At 31.8% G+C, this 22287-nt stretch overlaps 2 protein-coding genes across 5 annotated transcripts; one reads left to right on the plus strand and one right to left on the minus strand.

The window, feature by feature from the left end:
- The first annotated feature begins 2331 nt into the window (after positions 1-2331).
- Positions 2332-9835, plus strand: LOC109789659 (5'-3' exonuclease family protein). Its single transcript, XM_083068740.1, has 14 exons — positions 2332-2675; positions 2888-3007; positions 4479-4602; positions 4802-4939; positions 5071-5280; positions 5553-5727; positions 5837-5910; positions 6537-6660; positions 7120-7256; positions 7361-7415; positions 7518-8077; positions 8170-8221; positions 9058-9277; positions 9349-9835. The coding sequence occupies exons 1-14, from the start codon at positions 2515-2517 to the stop codon at positions 9425-9427; spliced, it is 2229 nt and encodes a 742-aa protein (XP_082924866.1). The 5' UTR covers positions 2332-2514; the 3' UTR covers positions 9428-9835.
- An 899-nt stretch (positions 9836-10734) lies between these two features.
- Positions 10735-22077, minus strand: LOC109789653 (alpha,alpha-trehalose-phosphate synthase [UDP-forming] 1). 4 transcript variants are annotated; one of them, XM_083068737.1, is made up of 18 exons: positions 21527-22077; positions 20381-20756; positions 20051-20148; positions 19533-19921; positions 18993-19107; positions 18693-18794; positions 18391-18541; positions 18142-18230; positions 16790-16838; positions 15461-15561; positions 14654-14841; positions 14068-14185; positions 13730-13903; positions 13531-13653; positions 13353-13440; positions 13074-13204; positions 12845-12943; positions 10735-11308 (listed from the first exon to the last, which is right to left on the minus strand). In XM_083068737.1, exons 2-18 carry the CDS (start codon positions 20745-20747, stop codon positions 10919-10921), a joined length of 2772 nt encoding a protein of 923 aa, XP_082924863.1. In that variant the 5' UTR covers positions 20748-20756; positions 21527-22077; the 3' UTR covers positions 10735-10918. The 4 variants fall into 4 exon arrangements, with proteins under 4 accessions (XP_082924863.1, XP_082924862.1, XP_082924864.1 ...); XM_083068736.1 differs by having other exon boundaries at positions 21464-22077; XM_083068738.1 differs by having other exon boundaries at positions 21460-22077.
- Positions 22078-22287: the final 210 nt, after the last annotated feature.

Here is a 22287-nt window from a genome sequence, read left to right on the forward strand (position 1 = left end):
TTTCAAGTATCAAAACTATAAAATCTATAATTTTTAAATAAATCCATACTCAATATCACTTAAACAATTGTTAAACCATTTCATCCACAAACTATTTTTCTCCATGAATAACATTGTACTTAATAGAAAGACATTACTTGTGATACCTTTTATCTTAAATTTTTATAAACATTTTAAATATAAAACACAAATTAAAGGATAAACACATACAGTCACTCCATTAGATAAATGATGTATTACATGTACTCGTTTATAGTTAAAAACTTAACTAAAAAAATGGGTGCATATAAAAATATATTTAGGGATTGTAAAGGCCTTTGCAAAGCATTTAAAAAAATCAAAGATAAATTAAAACTTAAACCAATAAGTGAAAGTGAAATTAAAACAATTTTTGTCCCAAATTTCAATGTCACATCTATTATAGTTATAATCCAAACTTAAACATAAATCAACAAAGGGTGTTTTAGTTGTCTTTAACATCATCATCCACATGTGGATTGGTGGATTGGCTTCATGTAAATGCAATTCAACCAAAAGATAAAATAACACTAAAATAAAAAAGAAGAGAAAATATGTCTCGTAAAATATTTTTAATATGTTTGTGATATTAAGAGTTAATGTTACATGTTAGTGTTACCCTAAGAAGACATTTTTATTAAAGCTCGCTTTGAGAATGAGGAAGTATCCACCAATCCCTCTAACCAAAAGAAGACATTTTTAATAAAGGTCGCTTTATTAAACCCTAAACCCTAAGAAGACATTTTTATTAAAGCTCGCTTTGAGAAGGAGGAAGTATCCACCAATCCCTCTAACCAAAAGTTAATTGGATGAGAGAAACGTGAGTACTCCCATGGATGAGAGATAAACGAACGAAGAATGATAGAAATTGTTTAAATCAAGAAAAAACGTCTTAATTGTTAAAATGTTTGATACAAAAGTTAATTTTCAAACATTGGAACAACGTCTCCTATTTAATAACCGCCATATATTTTTATCTTTATCTTTTAGTTGATTTGTTGAAATTTTTTTATAATTTTTTTTAAGCTTTAGTGACATCTCATAAAGACAAAAAAACAAGTTGTTAGTATGAAAAAAAGTCAACCAATGCATATAAATATAAGAAACCCCCGTACAAATGCACAAATCTCAAATGTTCATGAAAATTTAACTCTTATAAATAAATGTAGTAGACTTAGGTGTTACCATTATTTTTTATTTATTTTTAATAAAAAGTAATTTAGAAGTGTATTTTAATAAAAAAAACATCTGATTAGCCACTCCCAAATAAGACGAACTCATGGTGGGATGATTATTTTGTGGCTCATAGAAATCATTTTAAGAGGGTTCATTTTTTTCCTAATCATTTTCTCAAGCTCATCATCGTAGATCAAGGTGATTTTCTTAACTTTTAATTTTTTTAAAAATATTTTTCTTTCTTTTATTTAAAATATTATTTTAACACGAGTAATGGTTAAAATAAATGTTTATTTTATATAATAACTAGTATTTTAGTTTTTACAATAGGTTAAATATTTATTATATATTAATAAATTTTATAATAAATTATATATATAAATAAATAATATATTTGAATATATAAATTATGTTTAAAATTTATATAAATATATATTTTTAAAGATATAAATTATATTTTAAAATTATGATAAATAATTTATATTATAATACAATATTATTTTTATTTATTGATAATTTATTTTAAAAATATTAAAATTTAATTTATAAATGATCATGATAAATAAAAGTTGAATTAGATAAGTTAAATTTTTTTTCTAAAAACACTATCATTAAAGAAAATCTTTCAAAAATATTCTCACGTATGATAAAAATTTGTGTTTAATATTCAAAAGTTAATAACCTATAATAAATAAATGTTTTTAATATTAAAATTATATCTAGATTTATAAGAAATAGTTTATATCATAATATAAACTTATTTTTTTATTATTGTTAATTTTCAAAAAATTAAATTTTAATTTAAAACTAAAAACATTTAGAATATATGAGAAGGGAATAATTTATTCTAAAAATCACTTTTTAAATCGTTCCTAAAATTTCTGTTCGAGATAGTTATCTTATTTTTTAATAAATGAATTAAATAATTATTCTGATTTATATATAAAAAGGATTTTTCTATGTAAAATAATTAAAAATAATATAATAAAAAAACTTAATAACATTTTTTTTCATTGATAAGCAACCCACATGATACAATAACTTTTTTTAAAATTTCCGGAATGAGTAAAAAAATTACTCATTAATTTACCAAAAAATATTTACTCATTCAAAATTTCCCTTTTTTTTTTTTTTTAAATTACTCAATTTTGTTTGTTTGTTTTTAAATTACACTTGATCGGTAAAAAAGGCAATAAATAGTAAATAAGTATATTAAGGTCCGGCATTATACAGGCCGAATATAAGCTTTCCCGCCCAATTTTGTTGTATATGTGAATTGTGAAATGTTGTATGGTAGACTTGTAGATTCTCCAAAGAGGAATGGGAATTCAGGGATTTCTACCGCTTTTGAAATCGATTATGGTTCCAATCCACATCAAGGACTTGAAGGGTTCTTCCGTAGCTGTAGACACCTACTCTTGGCTCCACAAAGGTGCCCTCTCTTGCAGCACCGAACTCTGCAAAGGGATACCCACTACTAGGTCACCCCTTGTACCCTTATTTTATTTTTATTTTTAGTTTTTGCGTTCTTCTTAGATTTATTGTTTGGAGAAACCCAGCTCGTAAAGGTTCGATTTTTTGACATGGGGTCGAGTTGAATTTAAGACCCCCCTAAAAGGGCTTAACTACGTACAAACAATGTGTTCTGTTCAGCTTTTTAACTGAGTTCGGTTTGTTTATTGGTGTGTTTTAGGCACATTGAGTATTGCATGCACAGAGTAAACTTGCTGCGCCATTTTGGGGTTAAGCCTGTTCTAGTGTTTGATGGAGGACTTCTGCCAATGAAGAGTGACCAAGAGAACAAGCGTGCTAGGTACACTATATGTCCTAACAACTCCTTAATTTGTTTTTTCTCAATTGATGTTTTTTTTAAGTATTTTTTTTTTTTTGTCGCAAGAAAGAAGGCCTATACTTTGTTGAGTTGAGTGACACCTTAATTGTTAATAGGATGCTTTCAAGCAATTTATGTTATGCGTCATACGATAGGTAGAATAAGAAGCTTAATGTTACTTAGTTATTGGACTCTCTCGCTTAATGGATTGGTCTTTTGGATTGAACTCTCTATTCGTGCTTAAGTCATAATAATTAGTGATTTTGTTGAGAGTTGATTTATGAAAAAGGCTACCTATTAGTTAGATTAAGGTGCAATGTACTAGATACTAATAGGTGAGTGTTAGAAGCCCTCAATGTAAAGAAGAGGAGCAACCACAAAGCATGGTCTGTGTTGATCGTGTGAAGCCTTTATGGGCTAATATTTTGTGGTTGGGCTCTCCTTTTGTAGAGTTGGGTTATGGAAAGGGCTACTTATATGTTAGATTAAGGTGCAATGTATCAAATACTAGTAGGTGATTAAAGCTTTTAATGTAAGGGAACAAAGCTACCATTTAATAGGGTCAGTGTCGATAGTGTGAAACTGTGACAGGCTTTGGTTCTTAAAAGAGGTGCCAATGTTATGATTCCTACATTGAGTAGAATAAATAGCTTAATGGTGGTATTTAAGCTATGCGTCTCTTTTACCTAATGGGTTAGTCTTTTGGGTTGACCTCTCCTTTGTGCTCAAGTCATAACAATTTTCTTTTCTTTTTATTTGAGGTTTTCTGTGAGTTATCTAATTTCAAAATTCAAAGGAGGATTTGAAGCTGTGCTTGTAGCACCAGTCTACATTTGCATTAGTTGCTCCCTTTGTGGCATTTCACTTCACCAGTGTACAATGCGTCTACATGTAGGACAATTCTCCAAAATGATATAAACTGACAATTTTTGAACAATAACTTTCTTAAGCCCTGTCTCCATGTTTGTGATCATGAGGTTTTCTGGCACAAGCATAATTTGTTGAAAATAGCAGTAATGTGAGGTTTGTGATCTTGGATTGCTCAAGTTTTATGCTTCTGTTCTAAGTGCCACACCTGTTTCATTCGCTGTTTGTTGTTGGATTGCTTTGCTGTTTCTAATATTGAGGTAAAACCAATTCGGTTTATTGCAAAATATAGAGGATGGAATACTCTCAATGATTGGATAATGGAATTGATAAATAATCTATCAATTTCCAAAATATGATATTGAAGAACCAATCTTTCTCCAGTACCCATGAAAATAACACCTTGTCATGGGGCCTGAACTTTGTAGTGTAAAGGATGGATAGGAAGGAATAAGGGATTGAACTTTATCCCAAGATCACCTAAGAGGAGTACTTTGATTTCTGGGAAGGCTTAGGAACCTTATAATCTCATTGATTGTCTTTGAATTTTTGCCAATGAAACAAGTATTCTGTGCTACAAGTGCAGGGCTAGGAAGGATAATTTTGCACGTGCAGTTGTGCATGAGTCAGATGGAAATTCATCTGCTGCCTATGAGTGCTACCAGAAAGCAGTTGATATTTCACCTCAAGTTGCACGTGAACTAATTCAGGTAAAAAGGAGTTCGGTATACCAGAGTTGGTGGTTGTTATGAAGTATGTGCGTGTGTTTTAATTTATGTGTACATGTATGTATGCATAATGTCTGTATCATTTATGTATTTCATTTGAATGTATATAATACAATAATTACATTACATCTCCAACTAAATGTTTAATCTTTCTTTTTTTTTTTTCCCTTTTTTCTGGAAGGTATTGAAGCAGGAGAACGTGCAGTATGTTGTTGCTCCTTATGAGGCAGATGCCCAGATGACATTCTTGGCAATAAGTGGACAAGTTGATGCAGTTATAACTGAAGACTCTGATCTTATACCATTTGGTTGCCCAAGAGTAAGTTTACCAACTGGCTTAACATATAAAATTATAAATGTTTTATGTAATCTGTTTACTGGTGCATATTTCTTCCTATTTTGATGTATTCACTGGTTTTTGACTGGCCTGCTTCTTCCTTGAATATTTAGATTATATTTAAAATGGACAAGTTTGGTCAAGGTGTTCAGTTTCAATATTCCATGCTACAAAAGAATAAGGAGCTCAGTTTTGAAGGGTTCAACAGACAAATGCTTCTTGAAATGTGTATTTTGAGTGGCTGTGACTATCTTCAATCCTTGCCAGGTATGGGTCTCAAAAGGGCCCATTCAAGCATTAAAAAGTTTAGAAGTTATGATAAGGTGAGTGAGGCTGATACACCTAACAAGTATGATTACTCAGAACCATAAGAACTAATCATGTTTATTTAACTATCAATGTTATTTTCCCTGTTTAAACCCACTTAGGCAGTCATGCCTACATCTATACACATAAAAGACATGCTTAAAAGTTTTTATTTATTTATTTATTTATTAATTTTTTAATATTATAACAATATATCTCTTTTAAATCTTGTTGGTAAATCTTTCTACATGGAATTTTTGTATTTCTAATGCCAATTGCAATGTAACAGGTTCTTAAGCACCTGAGATACAGTGGAGTTTCTGTGCCGCCATTTTATGAAGAATCATTCAAGAAGGCTATACTTACGTTCCAATATCAACGGGTGTACGATCCAATTAATGAAAATATTGTCCATTTGTCTAATATACCTGATGATATTGGTGATGAGTTAGATTTTTTAGGCCCATATCCTTCATCTTTAATGTTCTCTTGCCATTTTATATTAATATCACTACGCTCCATTTTAATAAATAATCTAAGATCTTACTTGAAATTATACCTTAACCTGCTATACACCCTTGCCAAAAGATATAGCACAAAGAATAGCAAAAGGGGATCTTGATCCAATTACCAAAATGCCATTTGAGGTACATCATCATTTTTTTTTAATCTTTATTCATAACAAATTGTATATTAAAATGAATGAATAAATATATATAGTTAGCGGAAATATCTATGAATTTTGTGCATGTGTTGGTCAACATAATTTGACTTATTTCATTTGTTCAGTTTTGGAATATGAAGGACAATTCGCACATTTGTGAAAGAAAATTGGATTTTGAAAATGATAGGAATAGGATTGACAATTGAAAATACTATTCTATTTTGTTGTCTTTGGGTTGGCATGGATGTGCACGAGTTTGTGTAAATTCTACATATAAAATAGATTTTGTTTTCCTTTTTATGTTAAAGTACAAGGTTTTCTTTAGAGTTAGTATCACCTCCATATAGTTTTCAGTAAGACTACAAATAATTATACTTTCAGCCAACTATGACTCAGCATATTATATTTTTATGCTTTGATGAGATGCATCCCTATATGATCAATAAATCATTAATAAAACTTGAGGAAATATAAATATATTATTACCCTTTCTTCTTAATAAATGTTAAAAAGCAAGGTAAGCATTAAACATGCACGTATGCTCTCTCAAATTTTTATAGCCTTGTTTAAGGGTACTGTTGGTGAAGTCCATATCTTTTAAAATGGTAGGGAGATACTCATGCAGCCAGATTGGCAATTACCGGAACTAGTCAATTCAAAATTCCTCATTCTGAAAATGCAAAGAAAAAGATTGATTTGCCCGTGCAGAAGAATCTCTTGACGAAGTATTTTTGTATCCTGCAAAGCATTCTTCTTGAATTAATTCATTCAGTTTAGCTCGTTTAAAAGGAAGAAAAGCAGGGCAGCATTCTATGGTTCACTGGAATACTGCCTGATGCTGTTGTTGCTTTAGTTACCAATTTTCTAAAAATTTAGATTCAAGGTCATATATCATTCAAAACAATCAAGTTGAGGCAATGAATTATGGTGGCATTTAAGCTCAATGTTTCTTTACAACATTCTGCTATCTACTTGAAGCTAGAAGCCTTTCTTCTATTCCTCACGATCCTCTGCAGTGTTTTTTGAACTGCATGAATCTCAACCATTAAAATTAAATTTTACTTATAGGAAATATTAATAAAAAATATAATGAATGGCGCAAGATTGAACTGCACCACCTACAGTTTATTTTTTTCCAACTGTAGGGGATCCATATCCCCTCCTTAGGACAACTTTTCCTTAGCCATGAAAGGTTTTGCATCTCTTGAAGCGAAAAGGAAATTCAGAGCACCTCGGGTGTCACCTACTGCTGCTAATGAAACAAAGAACTCTACTGCATCTATAATTGACTCTGAGAATTGGGATAATGTCCCTCCTCCTATTAGCCATGTAAGTTGCCTGAATATTGAACTAGAATAGTGAAACTTCTTCTCATTGTTGGTAGTTAAACTCTTAGATATGTTTTTAACATATTCTTCAATTTCTTACTTTAGATTGAATATGGTTCTGCCACAAAAAATTCTGAATTTACAGGGTCTCCATCTCATGGTAAGATATGAATCTGTTGGTTTGCTTGGGATGGGAAACCGTAACCCCATTATGCCTTTGATGTTTTAGTTGATACTCATTTCATTGTTTGCCCAAATTAAGTTTCCATGGTGGGCGAGGAGAAGAAAAACCCTGAACATACAGTACTGCGACAGCCCAGGCAGCCAATTCATAAACCGTGTCTGGGGTTGCATAAGGAGCATGAGCACACAAATTTCCAAGACACATTTGAAGGAACAACCAGGCAGGCAATAAGAAAGGTAATTGTAAGGAGTGCTTATTTTCAGCACAAACAAGTAGAAAAGAATGTTTGTGACGAGAAACAAGATCGACTGTCCTCTGGCATTGTCATTGATGAGAGAGAAAATGCCATACCTGACAGTCATTTATGCAACAACCATTTGAAGAATAAAGATCAGAGAGTCCAAGGCACAGGTGAAGGAAAAACCAGGGAGGCAACGAGAAAGGTAACTGTAAGGAGTGCATACTTTCAGCACAAGCAAGTAGAAAATAATACTTCTGACGAGAAACAAGATCGACTGTTCTCTGGCATTGTCATTGACGAGAGAAAAAATGCCATATCTGACAGTGATTTATGTAACAACCATTTGAAGAATAAAGATCTGAAAAGGAAGATATCCCCTAATGACAATATTCAAAATGTAGGATTTTTTTAACTTTGAACATTTGGTTTTCTTTAGCACTTTCACCTTTTACGTGTACACTGATGGTTTCATGGTTTGACTTTCTCCAGGGAAATTTACAGCCCAGGCCAATGCACCATGTTTCACCTCCTCATAATAATGGTACAATTTGACTTTCACTAGTAAAAGTTATTTGTTAGCAAGTATTAATTGTCTTGCCATTCCACCAATTATGTTCTTTGCCTTTGTTGTTATTTTGCTTGCTGTCCAAACTCCATACTGGTGTCTACTACCAATTTCATTATTTCATTATAATCTTTTATGACTGGCTTTACAACTCCTGTAGAAGCTTCTATGCTACTGATTGATTAGTTCTTCATTTATAAATTTCATATTCATGGCGATTTGACTTTATTACAGAAAATAAAGAACTCCTATTGATTCTAAATTGTATCTTATCTTTAAAGAACAAAATTAATAATTTAATATCGAGTCATTGACTAGTACAGACTTACGGAATTGTCTGTGAAAAGTAAGATATATGATTTATCAGTATTAACTATTAACCCCCATGGAAAAGTAGGAAATGAAGTTCATGGAAAATTATGTTTCTTATTGGAAGGGGAAAAAGATGGAAGGAGATGGTCAATACAGAAGAATGGAGATTACTTAATCACCAAAAAGCTCAGCCATAAGAAAGATATTTGTTGCAAGCAAATGAAATTATCTACATATAAATATTGATATTATTAGACATTGATCACATAACATTATAGACCTTTTAAATATATTAAAACATGAACTTTTCCTGCATTTATCAACACTACAATCTTGGGTACATTTATGCATCAAATAATTTAAATAAGAATAGATGATAAAATGTCGCATGCAGGAAATTTTGTGTCAAATTTTAAGTACTTAATATGCATGGTTCTGAAATAATCATAAAAGGAAATATCAATGACGTTTCTCTGAATTCTGATGTTTGTTGAATTTAGGTTGCTGTGATCACAATGTTGACCAGCCATTTACAGAGAATAATGCTGAAGAAGAAAAATTTGGGACAAACATTTCCCATCTGGGCCAGTATTCAGAAATAGCTGAGAAGTCTATGGAAAAATTTGTCTCTGTGATATCATCCTTTAGATGCACTTCTGGCACTCGTGTCAGTGGTCTCCGTGCTCCTCTGAAAGATGTTCAAAACACTTCTGATAATAGGTATGTTTTTCTGCGAAATTGGAATTTCGTATCAACATCATGATTTATGACATGCTTATCTTAATTCACAGGCCAAAAACTGTGGACTTTGGACAATATGCATATGTGCCAAAACAAACAAAGACTAGAAGAATAGCTCCCGGGAATTAATTCGAGTTGCTTAAGGGGAGCTTTACTAGATTGAGGTTTATATCATCCTTTGAACACCAATCTGCCCCAGACAGGACCTGCATTGAGTTAATTTTTCTTTGGAAGCTGTAAATTGTATTCTTGGTGTAACCATCCATTGGCTTGGGGATTAGTTTTCTTGTTTTCTTCATTTAATACCACACCTTGTATAAAACATGGTTCAAGAGCATTATTAAACTGTTCAAGCTTTGGTTAGGCGGCCATTCTAACAATTTGTATGTCCCCATGTTTTTTATTCTCATTTATTGATATCAATTGAAGAATAGAGCCGTGGATTTTTTTTTCCTCCAGTAGTATTAATATATATGTACATCAGTACATATTACCAAACTAAATTTGTGTTTTTATATCATTTTTTATTTTATGAAACTAGTATATTACCATATTTATGTAAGTATATGTTTATGGAATTATAATTAGTTCTTTAAATTATATTTATTAAGGTCTTATTAATGTGGTTTCTATACTTGTTTGCACTTTGTTAATTTAACCTTGTATGTTAAAATTGTAAGTTTTAGACTCGAGAACAAATTTAGTGTTTTCATTGACACTGTTACTCACGTAGTTATGATGTTAAGATTGCTACAGAAAAAGTTTAGCTGTGTAAAATTACAAGAAATTTCTTTTATCATAAAAACTTTTTTTATTAGTGTTGTAACAGTCAAAGTTAATTGAGATAGAAAATCATTGACGACAAAAATTAAAACGCATTCAATTTGCTTGTTCAAGGAAAAAACTTGTAATTTTTACGTACGGGGTCAAAACAACAAAGTACAGAAGTATATTAAGGATCAAGCTGTAAAAAAAAGTATAAGGATCACATTAATAATTAAATCTTGTTACTTTAATATATTTATAACGTTATCAGTTTTGAATTAATATAAAATTTGTCTGCATTATGTAAAATGAAATATATTTATCAATTTTATAAAACAAAAAACTGAAAATTAGTCTAATTAAATCCACTTTAAAATTCAATTAGATTTGGTTTAAAATTAAATTAATTAGATGATAAAATAAAATTTAAAAAATAATTTTTTTTTCTCTCATTGAGGTGGCTTTGAACTTTATAAAATGCAAATTCAATTTTGACCATCAGAATGTCAAAGCCAATGATGAGCTGCTGATATTGCGCTCTACTTTAATTTGTGTAAAAGCAATTTGCAATTATGTAGAAAATTTGTGCGTATATATTCCACGTACAAGTATGTATTTTTTTAGCAAAATCAAGTTTAGGATTTCAAACCTAGGTTTGAGAGATCCAAACATGCTAAAAGTACCGTTGCCAATTTGTGAATTCATTCAAATCACAGGGAAAATGTAATGTTTCCTAGATACAAATATTGGTCAAGTTTATGGCTAGCAATGAGACATATAGGGCATTGCAGAATCAATTTATATGAATAGACACTTCACCAAGTAAAAACAAAATATAACTATAAGACATTGAGTTTATGTTTTTGGTGATGAAGAATGTTCTGCCAAGTCACTCAAGAGGTTTACAACATCATCTGAGCTTTTAAGAAGGTAGCGTGCACTTGATCTTTTTCGTCCAACAGCACAAGAGAAGTAATTATCACCTTTTAGATCAAGCACTGAGGAACCTTCATGCACTGCTATTCTATCACGATATGATGGTTTCCAGTGATCAATCTCTCTCTTTTCTATGTTTGACAGCGAACGTTGTTTCTTGTAAGATGCCTTAGAAGATGCTGTTTTGTTGGATGTAAATTTTGGCAGAGATGATGGCCTGTAAGAGTTGGATTTTGATAGCATGGCTCTTGCTACTGGAGATGATTCAGAAGGGAGCTCTGGCTCAAAAAATTTATACACATCTTCATCCTGAAATAGTTCATTTCCAACCATTATTTGTCTTGATCATTATAGTAGGCTTAGATATGATATTTTGTTCTAATGTTGATCAATCTAAAATCATTATTCCTTTAGAATTTCATTCTAGTCCTTAGGTGATGGGAATTGAGATCCAAGTTAGTTAAGAAAGGTTTCATTGCTGGATTGGAGATAGTTAATTATTAGGAGGACTACATGTGATAAAAAAATGATTTTGTATTACCAAATCTATTAGAAATTAGTTCTGTATTAGAATCTGCATGCATAGAAAGGCCACTATATTTGGTAGTTCTGATATGCATAGAAAATAACTACTAGTAGCTATGTATTAAGAGTAGGGATAAAGGTTAGACAAGATCAAACTTTGAATATATAGATTGGGTCTGCTTTACAAAATTAAAGCCTAAATTTGACTTATTATTTATCATATACTTTTTTTATAGGCCTGTCATGACCTTTTTGAAAGTTTGACCTTACTTATTAGCTTATTTAAAAACCTATTTAAATTATTAATGTTAATTAAGATAATAAACTTAATTTTTAAAAATTTTAAAAATTATTTTTAAAATATACTTTACTCAATATTATTAAAATTTAAATTTTAAAAGAAATATAGGAAAAAAATTGAATCATTTTCTATTAAAGGAACAATTCATATGTAATCATATATGTTGATGTACACTCATTCATAGGTCATAAGTTTATAAATCTATAATGAAAAAGATAATTGTATAATTTTTTTTTAAAATATTAATATTTATTTTTATTTTATAAATTTATTTGTTTATTTATATATTTTTACTAATATATATATATATATATATATATATATATATATTATTTTTTTATTATATTATATAAATAAATAAATTGATCTATTAAACTTTTCTATAAGCCTAAACTTAGCCTTTTTATATAAATAGACTTTTTTAAAAGCTTAAATTTAACCTTTTTATTAACCAAGTCAGACTAGGTTAGACTTTATTATAGGTTACTGTTTAAGGTTTAACCTATTCTCATTCTTAATTAGGAATATATATTTATCCCTAATTAGAAGTATATATTTGGTAGTAAATTGTGTAAATAAGGAGAGTGTAGTTATTTATAATTTGTGGACACAAAATACTCTCTCTAGGAGATTGACTTTTGTCTTTGGGACAATAAGTATATTGTTGTATGGACAATACTATTGTTGGTGATGTTCTTTAATTAAAATTGAAAATTTACCTTTGTAATATACATTTACATTTAATATAGATCTCGTTAATATGTATATGTATAAATATTATCAAAATGAAACTCCAATTCTAATCGGAGAACAACGCGAATTATACCTGAATTTTGTCCTTGTATTGTGTGTGATTTCATTATTCAATATTATATTTTATTACCTTATCAATTAATGTTCTGTCATTAGGATAGCTACCAAACTTTGATAAAGCCACATTCTAGTCATTTTCAGTGCTATGCTGCTCTAACAATACAAAGCCACAACTAAGATTAGAAAATCAAATAAAGTGCACCCACCTTGGTTAGAAAATGACCAATGCATAGGACATAATCAATTGGTGCCTTCATGCCTTTGTTATGAACTATCTCTCCAAGGATACGATCAATAGCTGCTCCCTATACCAAAATACCAGGTAGGAGGACAAAAAAGTGTCAAGGTACTAGCATGTAGAGGAAATAAAGCTTCTGAACAGAAAATTATTGGTGAGTAGAGACTCTAGTACTAGCTAACTTAAATTTCTTATACCTTTGACACACCAACTGCGCGAACCTCAACAGATCGACCACCTTGGACAACATCAAGAGATGCATTTGATATTGGCCCTGTCCACAGATGTTGAAGCAGATCTCTTGCTTGAATCCTTCCGAACTCAACATCTAATATTAATTGCAGTCACAATAAGTTAGCAATTAACAACAGTAGGCTGAAAAGGAGATGATGTGTATCAACACAAATGTCTTATTAGAAGAAAATTAGTGGGTTGAAAAATAAAAGGAAAGATAGTAACAGAAAATTGTCACATACCTGCATACTTGTAATTCCATACTACTGAAGTCTCCCTAAGCTCAAAATGAGACCGCGGAGTTCTTTCAGTAAAGTACTCAAAAACATGCTGAAATTTAATAAAAATGAGAAAAGAATTTAGACTTGAAATTAAAGGAACATAGTATGAGAAACACTTGCATCCATGCAGCCAATCTACCTTCACGCTATCAACCCAATCCATGTTTAAATTTTCAGGCATGGTTGTCATCCAATCACTTGTAGTACGTCGCAGAAACATCCCATTTTCTGCTGCCAACCACATATTAAATTCACTGAAGTTCTGCACAAAGTAGTTGTTAGTCCAAAAGCAAATGTTGCTGAAAATCCAAAAACACATGAACTTTTCTTGATAATACTTTGTCCAGGACTGCTCGATCGCTCCCACTCAGAACAACTATTGTTGTCTTCGGATCCTCGGATAGCTTCTTTAAAGGTTCCTTCATATTTGGGTGTAATTCCAGTTCCAGTTCTCTAATTTGACCACCCCTTCCAAGGGCATCCACTGGTTCAGTCAAAGTGGCATTGAAACCCTGCAGTGCAATGTGGCAAAATGGTTTTGTTAAGTGGAAACACACAAGTCCTCGTGTGTGTTTCTCTTTAACATGTGCTGTGCACTTGTATATTGCACAAAACAGTGTGAATAATTTTGGAACAGCCCTTTATTCGGTGTTTGATGATCTAACTAACAGCTTACCATTATGATTAATCGGTTATTGGATATTGAGTAACGATCAACTGCCACTTTGTTGGGAAGAAATGGTGGAACTTGTCTTGTCCTAAGCTGAGCTTCAACAATGGTATCATTCAGTTCACTGTGTAAAAAGAAAACCTTGAGTTTAGAATAAATAATCATGAAAATCATAAGTGGCACAAACTGCCATAGAAGGTCAGGTCAAAATCTAGAGCAAAGATCAACCAATATAGATATCTCAAAGACGGAATTTCCATTTTTCCATCGATACTATTTGATCAACTACATTTTCAATCAACAACTCATCTCAAATTATTGAAATCTCGAAAGAAAAAAACCACTAAAGCTTTTTCTTCTATCTACTTTGCATTAAACATATTGGATGATATTACATAAGCATATCATAAAACACAATTTCTCAACTTCTGCTGTCATGCTAGTCCTCGTCAAAATAATGCAACAGAAAATAAGTTATTAGCAGTCTAAGGCATCAAGTTGTCATCTGTAACTGTTTCATCCTTTTCTAACTATTGCAGGTAGGATGGTTGGTTCACAAAAAAAATAGAACAAAATTGATCCAAGATGTAACCTCACAAAAGTTGCAGCCCATTCTTGTGACGTGTGAGCTTTCACATGTTTGAAATTAAACTGATGCCGTTTTTCTCTTTCATCAGCTGGCATATCCAATGCATAACCGATGGAAGCAGCAACTTCTGTGATGTTCCATGGATTTACCAAGATGGCACCAGCACCAAGAGACTGTGCTGCACCTGCAAACTGATACCAAATCAAGAATTCAAAATTATTTGAATGATACTGAAAGCTCAGCCACCTAGTAATTTTAGGAGTTGATTATGTTATAATAAAATAATTGGAGATATAAGAACTTGTTTATACTTTTAACTAAGATATTCCCAGACAAACGTTAACTTTATAAAGGATATTTTCTACAATATGATCCCACTGAAGTCCTGAACTAGAAGCCTAGTGTTAACCTTATCCTTTTCTATTTGTCACTTTATCACAAAAATTCCACTTTTTAATTTTGTATAAACACTCATGGTTGTACATTTTTCGTATATTTGACATTCGCAACATGAATATAGTAATAAAGGAAACCCAAACTTGTTTATAATTCTTAGGACTTGTAAGCTTGACCTAGTTAAGGTTAGGAAAGTCTTATTCATTAAATGAACAATACATTTGTTTTATTGAAAAAAAAAAAACTATACTGCCACACTTTGCATACAAACACCTCAACATTACCATGCTTGGTGGAATAATCATTTGAAGTTATGGTGATCTTAGTATTTCTTTTTCAAATATGAAGAGCAATCAGAGTATCCAAGAGATGGAGCCAAAATAAATAAATGAAGACATTAAAAAACTGAACTACCTCACTTAAAATGAGAACCCCCTTCTTGGATGCTTGGCACGCAACAAATTCATAGCTGACAAGATTCATTCCATCCCTTAAAGATGTAACAAGTGCTACATCTAAATAAGATGCAAGTCAGACTGGCATGTACATATCATGGATGCTGAATACTTAGTTCCATAAAACTACTTATGATGGATTTTATAATATAATATATAAAGAAGATACGCTGGACCTGTTGCATTTTCTGATTCTCTGGAATAGTTAAGGTCAAACCTTAAATGCATAAGGAGAAGAAAACCAAGAAAACATTTGTACAACAGAAGCATAAAGAAACAATTCAACTAGTAGTGCAAAAAATATAATTCACCATCAGTTGCCAAAAAACATAAATAAATAGCAATCAGTTCAATTTATTCTTACACCAAGATACAATGTGTTGTAAGCAGTGGACTTAAATCATACAGAGATATTAAAGAAAAGTGAAAGAGTTTGCAAAGATAATGAAATTTCTCTTCCAATAACACAAAAGAATGTCCTACAGCTTGAGTATTTCACCAATCAAATAACGAATTTTTTACTGGAATAATATTTTTTTAAAAAAAAATTACAAGAATGATCACTGTGCAGGATTATTTACCAAGATAGAACCATTTACTGTTCAAGCTCAGAATTCGGTTCCCCGGGAACCGAATTCTGAGCATCAAAAAGTAATTTTTTTTTGTTTTTTCAACTCAGAATTCGGTTCCCGGGGAACCGAATTCTAAGTTGGTTTTAATTTTTTTTTTTTTTTCGTGTCTGGGGCAAATGTGGGCTGATGTGGGAAGCGGAACGGCCCGTTCCAAAAGCAGAACGGGCCGTTCTGCTTAAAGAAACAGAGTGCAAATTCTGAATGTGAAATGGCCCGTTCTGCTTAAAGAATTTGCACTCTGTTTCTTTAAGCAGAACGGCCCGTTCCAAAAGCAGAACGGGCCGTTCCGCTTCCCACATCAGCCCAAATTTGCCCCATAAACGAAAAAAAAAAAAAAATTAAAACCAACTCAGAATTCGGTTCCCCGAAAACCGAATTCTGAGTTGAAAAAATAAAAAAAAATTACATTTTGATGCTCAGAATTCGGTTCCCCGGGAACCGAATTCTGAGCTTGAACAGTAAATGGTTCTATCTTGGTAAATAATCCTGCATAGTGATCATTCTTGTAATATTTTTTTAAAAAAATATTATTCCAGTAAAAAATTCTCAAATAACTAGTGAAATATGATACTGCTTGGATATAAAAAATATTATTACTTTGAACAAATAAGGACAACATTGACCAAGTCTTGTATGTTATGGGAGAAAATGAGTACCAGTTACAGCGTAGAGTGCACATAATGCATGAAAGTCAAGTGACCGGTCCTGTAATCATAGAAAGAGATGGTCCAGAAATCATTACACGGTTGACAGAATTACACTAACAAATATTAATTACTTTGCCTAAAATTTAAGCAATTTAAGATAAGGATGCATAATGAACGAGTCAAAATGCAAGGCTGGTGTGTGCAAAGAACAGTCACTGTAGGTAATTGAATATTTCCAAAAAAAGTAAAAAAAATAAAATTATAACTTTAACTTTTGAAGGAAGGGAAATAAATTTTCTGTTGACAGCATTACAAAAATAAGTGATTGTGTAATAGATAAGCTCCACATATTCTGAACAATATCAAGGTAACCTAGAAAGAATACATTGTAAGTTCCTCGGTGATTAAGATTGCAGAACAAAAGAAGATCAATTATTGAATATTTATTGTAATTTTGGCAAAGAATGTTTTATAATTTTATTTGGTTACTGTAGGTAATTTTAGGAAAACTTTGATAGAATTAAAATCCCATTAGAGTACTTTGTATATTAGGTATGTTTTCTTTACTTGTCAGTCAAGTTGTATTAAAATTTTTTGTTAAGAACACAGAAAAGATAATTTGGTAGGATAGATGTATATTATCAATCAATTGATTTACAAAAGCTTGTTAAATAGCATTACAAAGGAGGAAATAATGGCTAGAATAAAGCTAATCGTATCAATATTCAATATCAGGAAACAGAATCATATCCTATCAATAATATCAGAATTAGTAACTAATAAAACTAATCCTATCCTGATTGATTGACTGATTACAAAATTGCTTTGGAAAAAATACGATTGATAAAATGCAACTCCTCTTTTCACTTATGATTCCAAGGAGTTTCCTCATTTCCTTGGTAGATTTCATAGAATATGTCTAGTAGGTTTCTTGTTCATCTGATACAATGTTTATCCCCTTTTTTTTTATTCCATTTGCATTTCTGTCTTATATCACTTGGTCATATAAGAGACATGAAGAAATGAGATATCATGAATATGTTTGTGATAGTGATGTTGTAAAACAGCTAGCAGAGAATGCATTTAAGGACACAAATTGCGAATAACAAATTTGAATTAAGCAACTCAACCCAAATAGTTGCATTTACATCATGATCAAATGGACAGTGTATAGAACACAGACACGTTTTCTCTAACTATATAGATGATTCATAGTTCAAATCTTATACTAAAGGGGATCATCTCATATATACTAGTGATATGAGAAATTGTGTCTTCAATGAGATTCCAAATAATAGATATTTGCATCCATTCTCGTGATAAAGCAAGAAATATATGTTGTAAATGTTTAAAATACCAACCAGATGGTGTATTGGAACAGCTGTAAGTGTTCCAAATCTTCCATTGATGCGTCCTACAATCTCATGCACTTGGCTTGTAAGCTTTTGATCTGTCAAAGCATCAATTCAACAGTGTGTCCATCATGAAAAATGCCAATAACTAAAATAAGATGACAAACAAAATAAGTAAAACAACAAGAGTCTCAATCAATAGATGGAAATGCTTCAAGTGATAATTAACATGTCTAGAGAAATTCAGAAATAACATACATTCAGGAACATCTGTCCTAGTAGGTACAGCAATTTGCAGCAAGACTACTTTATCATGCCAGTGTGAATTCTCCTCAAGGAACTTTTCAAATGCCAAGATTTTCTGGGGAATTCCTTTTATCATATCAAGACGATCGACACCCAACATTACCTGTCCATTTGATAAGAAACATTAACATAAAGTTATTCAAATGATTCAAGTTTTCAGAGAAAAGTAGATGTAGAACAGAAAATAGAAGCCAAGGAATAATCTCAACTTCTCAAACTCTTGAACTAGGAATTTTTGCATATATAGCTCTTACCTTTCGGCCTCCAAATCTTTCTTTCAGTTCTTTCATGCGAGCCTGGACTTCAGGGAGTTCAAGGGCTTGAATGAATCTTTCAGAGTCAATCCCAATAGGAAACTGAAGTTTCATGCTCCCAAAAAATAAAACTTTGTCAGCATGAGAAGGAAATCAGATACTGCATACTCATTGGTTATATTTGAAGAAGAAATTCTTCAGGTGATATTCAATTCTGATAAACATACAACATATGAAGAAATTCCAGTTTTGCTGTTAGATTATAGAATAAGAAAAGGAAAACAATATATGCAGATATACCGCAGCTACACGGGTCAGCTTCCCTTGATCTTCTACTCCTTCTGGTGTGCCTTCAAGCCCAAGAATACGAGTACAAGCACTTACAAAATGCCTTGCATAATCATAGGTATGGAATCTGGGATGCAGACCAATGTAAATATTAAAATCACAGCATTAGATAAAATGTCTAGAATTCTCAAAAATCATACAACATACTTACTGCTTGAAATTTTTTACTACGAATCTGTTTGGATACAAATTTAAAAGAGTCTTTAAGAGTTTTTCTACTGAAAATGAAGAGTTTTTTAGGCTTTCAATTTTTTTTTTTAAAATTTGTATCCAAACAGACTCTAAATAGTACAATCAACAAGCAAGAATTGTAAATCTCAATGTGGAAGATAATTTTAGAGAGAGATAGGGATTTATAAGTGTGTACACATTACTCTGTTGAGTAGAATTTGCTTGTCCTAAATGCATGCTGTTGCCTATTTATCAAGGGAATTTGGCTTGTAAATGTAATACTATGATGAACATCAAGTTGTAGATGCATGAATTACTTACCCCACTAGGTCAGCTGCAAGTACAGATCTCAACAGCTCTGATCTGGATGGTAGAGTCCTATGTATTTCTGAGGAAGGAAAGGGTGTATGGAGAAACCAGCCAACTTTCATTTGGTCATTGTATTCTTTTAAACATTTTGGAAGGAACATTAGGTGGTAATCATGGCACCAAACAACATCTCCTTCCTCATAATGCTTATTTACTACATCAGCAAACATTTGGTTTGCCTTCTTATATGCATCAAATTGAGATTGGAAAGTTCGGGTGGTAGCAAGTCGGTCTTCTTGTGGAAGGCCAAGGTAATGAAATAGAGGCCATAAGATGTTGTTGCAGTAGCCATTGTAGTACTGATTAACTATCTCCTCATCAAGAAATACTGGTATACATCGCTGCATTTAAGAATGCATAATTAGGAGAACAAAATATTGAGGGTTTGTGTGTCTTTGCAAAGAGAAGACAATATATCTTCATGCTTGTGAATTATCAATTTGATACATAAAGCAAAGAAGACTCGATACCATTTCAGCTAAAGCTGTAGTCAATGCTTTCTTTCCAACATCATCAGGCACATTCACACCGGCCCATCCAATCCATCTAGTATCAAACTCCTTTACACCTTCAACAGAAACAAGAAACTTAATCCATTTCTACAAGTAATGGATTATTATTAGAATGGTGTGTAGATAACTATCATTGTCGTGGTTGTGACCTCTATGAGATCATCAACAAAGGTAACTAATTAGCATAGCTGAGTCTCAAACTTACAAGAGATGTATGAATCAGAAACAAACTAACAAATCACACCAAAATGAAAACAAATTAATGCAAGGTGACAAACTTTTTCTTGCCTAGAAGTGCACTGACTAGCCCGCCTACACTGATTTCAAGGTGATATGAGTCCACACCCTCCCTAACCGCAGACACAGGCAACCTGTTAGCTACCACCAACAAACGTTGTTTGCTTGGTCTCTCATCTGTAAAAAATCTTGCATCCGCATTCGTTTCTGTGGCCTCTTCCTCATTATGAACACCCAAATTTTCATTCTCACTTATGCATGAATCACCATAAAATTGTTCTCCCTCTTTGTTGCCATCTTTTGCTTCCTCAGTTGTTTGAGTATACTTGAAGGATTTCCTTAGCTCTCTTTCCCTCAGAAGCCTTTCCAATCTAGACCTTGGTGTTAAAGGGATGCAGCTATAATTGTTCCCTGGCATACGCTTGGCCTGAAATTTTACATGTTCAAGTCTTTTCACTTATTTCATTTCTATAAAGACAGCATTCTCACTCAAAAGGTAATGTTATATTTCCTACCTCCAAATATTCAACAATTGATAGTGCTCAATCACATTTTCAAACAAACACAGGAAGAGTTGCACACTCCAATCAATTTGTTAAGAGTTTTGTTTTCCAAGTTTAAGTCACATTCCTATCACTTAACAAATGGGAAATTGCACTCAGACTCAATAGAACTAACAATCATGCTTTGATCCACGTATTGTAATGTCATTAGTCATTGTTGAATGTTTCCATGGATTTAAAACAACCTTTCTATTTGACAATGAAATAAATCTTACTGATGATATGCTTTATGCTTATTGGTTACAAGCCAAGCATGTAAAGTAACCAACCATCAGGCATAGATATAATTGCAATGTTTTTAAACGCATTAGAAAAAATAACAGACAAGGGTTAGAAAAGTAGGTCTTTTGATACCTGAAATTGAATCGTGAAACAAAATATTGAAATATATTTAAAATTCATAACAATTCAATGACGACCAATACAAAGAATAAAATTAACATACGCAGAACAACTTTTACAGAGTCATTGAAATGAAAAGATAAGGGGGGAAAATATCCAACAACAATTCATTTACATTACTTGATAAAATGACACCATGCAACACGAGCAAGTGAATCTATATACCTACTTGAGACATTGTTTTGTTAAAAGTTGTGAAGGGCAAAAGAGGCTCATCACAGGGAGGTGTAACCTGATGATTAGCAGAATGCAGATCTCTTGAGATGATTTCACTTCACATTAGTATCCACAACTCCACATTGTTCAACATTTCGTGGTTTTGTTGAAGAGATAAAAACGGTGTTGGCCATGATGGAACGAGGAAGATTATCCATATAATAACGAGATAAAAGGCTTGGATGATGCAATTGGCTTGAAATTAAAGAGCAATTATTTGAAAAAACGCAATAAAGAGTATGATCTACTCATTCTCGTCCAATCAAAGACTAGCCATGCATGAAAATACATTTTATTAAAATTGGAGAATGATTTTTGAACATCAACGTTGGATAATAAAAAGTTTTTCCTTGTTTTGGGGGGTTTATTTTGAAGATGCGTGTATATGAAAAAGATAAATATGTAAGAGATAGGGATAATTTAATGCAATATTAATACCATATAATTTTTTTTGATGTTCAGATAGCAATATAAATGATTAAAATTGAAGTTAACATTACATTCACGTAGGATTTTAACAAAATGTTAGCCCATACTTGCTCAAACATGAGACTGTGTACCCCAGAAAGATTTGATTTGTTTTTTTGGTTTTATTTTCCTCTTTTCTTGGCCTAACTCTAGGGAATTTTATGAACAGTAATTTCTGTATCGGCTACAAATATGCATTAGTTTTTTCTTTCTTAAAATAGGCCACTGTGGTCAACTCAAGAGTTTGAACTTTGAAGCAGTTAGAAATGCAATTTAAATTTGCTATAACTTATTTTTAATTATGGCTGT

The sequence above is a fragment of the Cajanus cajan genome, chromosome 2 (genome assembly GCF_000230855.2).
Source record: "Cajanus cajan strain Asha chromosome 2, NIPB_CcT2T_4, whole genome shotgun sequence".
In the NCBI taxonomy this organism is placed as follows: Eukaryota; Viridiplantae; Streptophyta; class Magnoliopsida; order Fabales; family Fabaceae; genus Cajanus; species Cajanus cajan.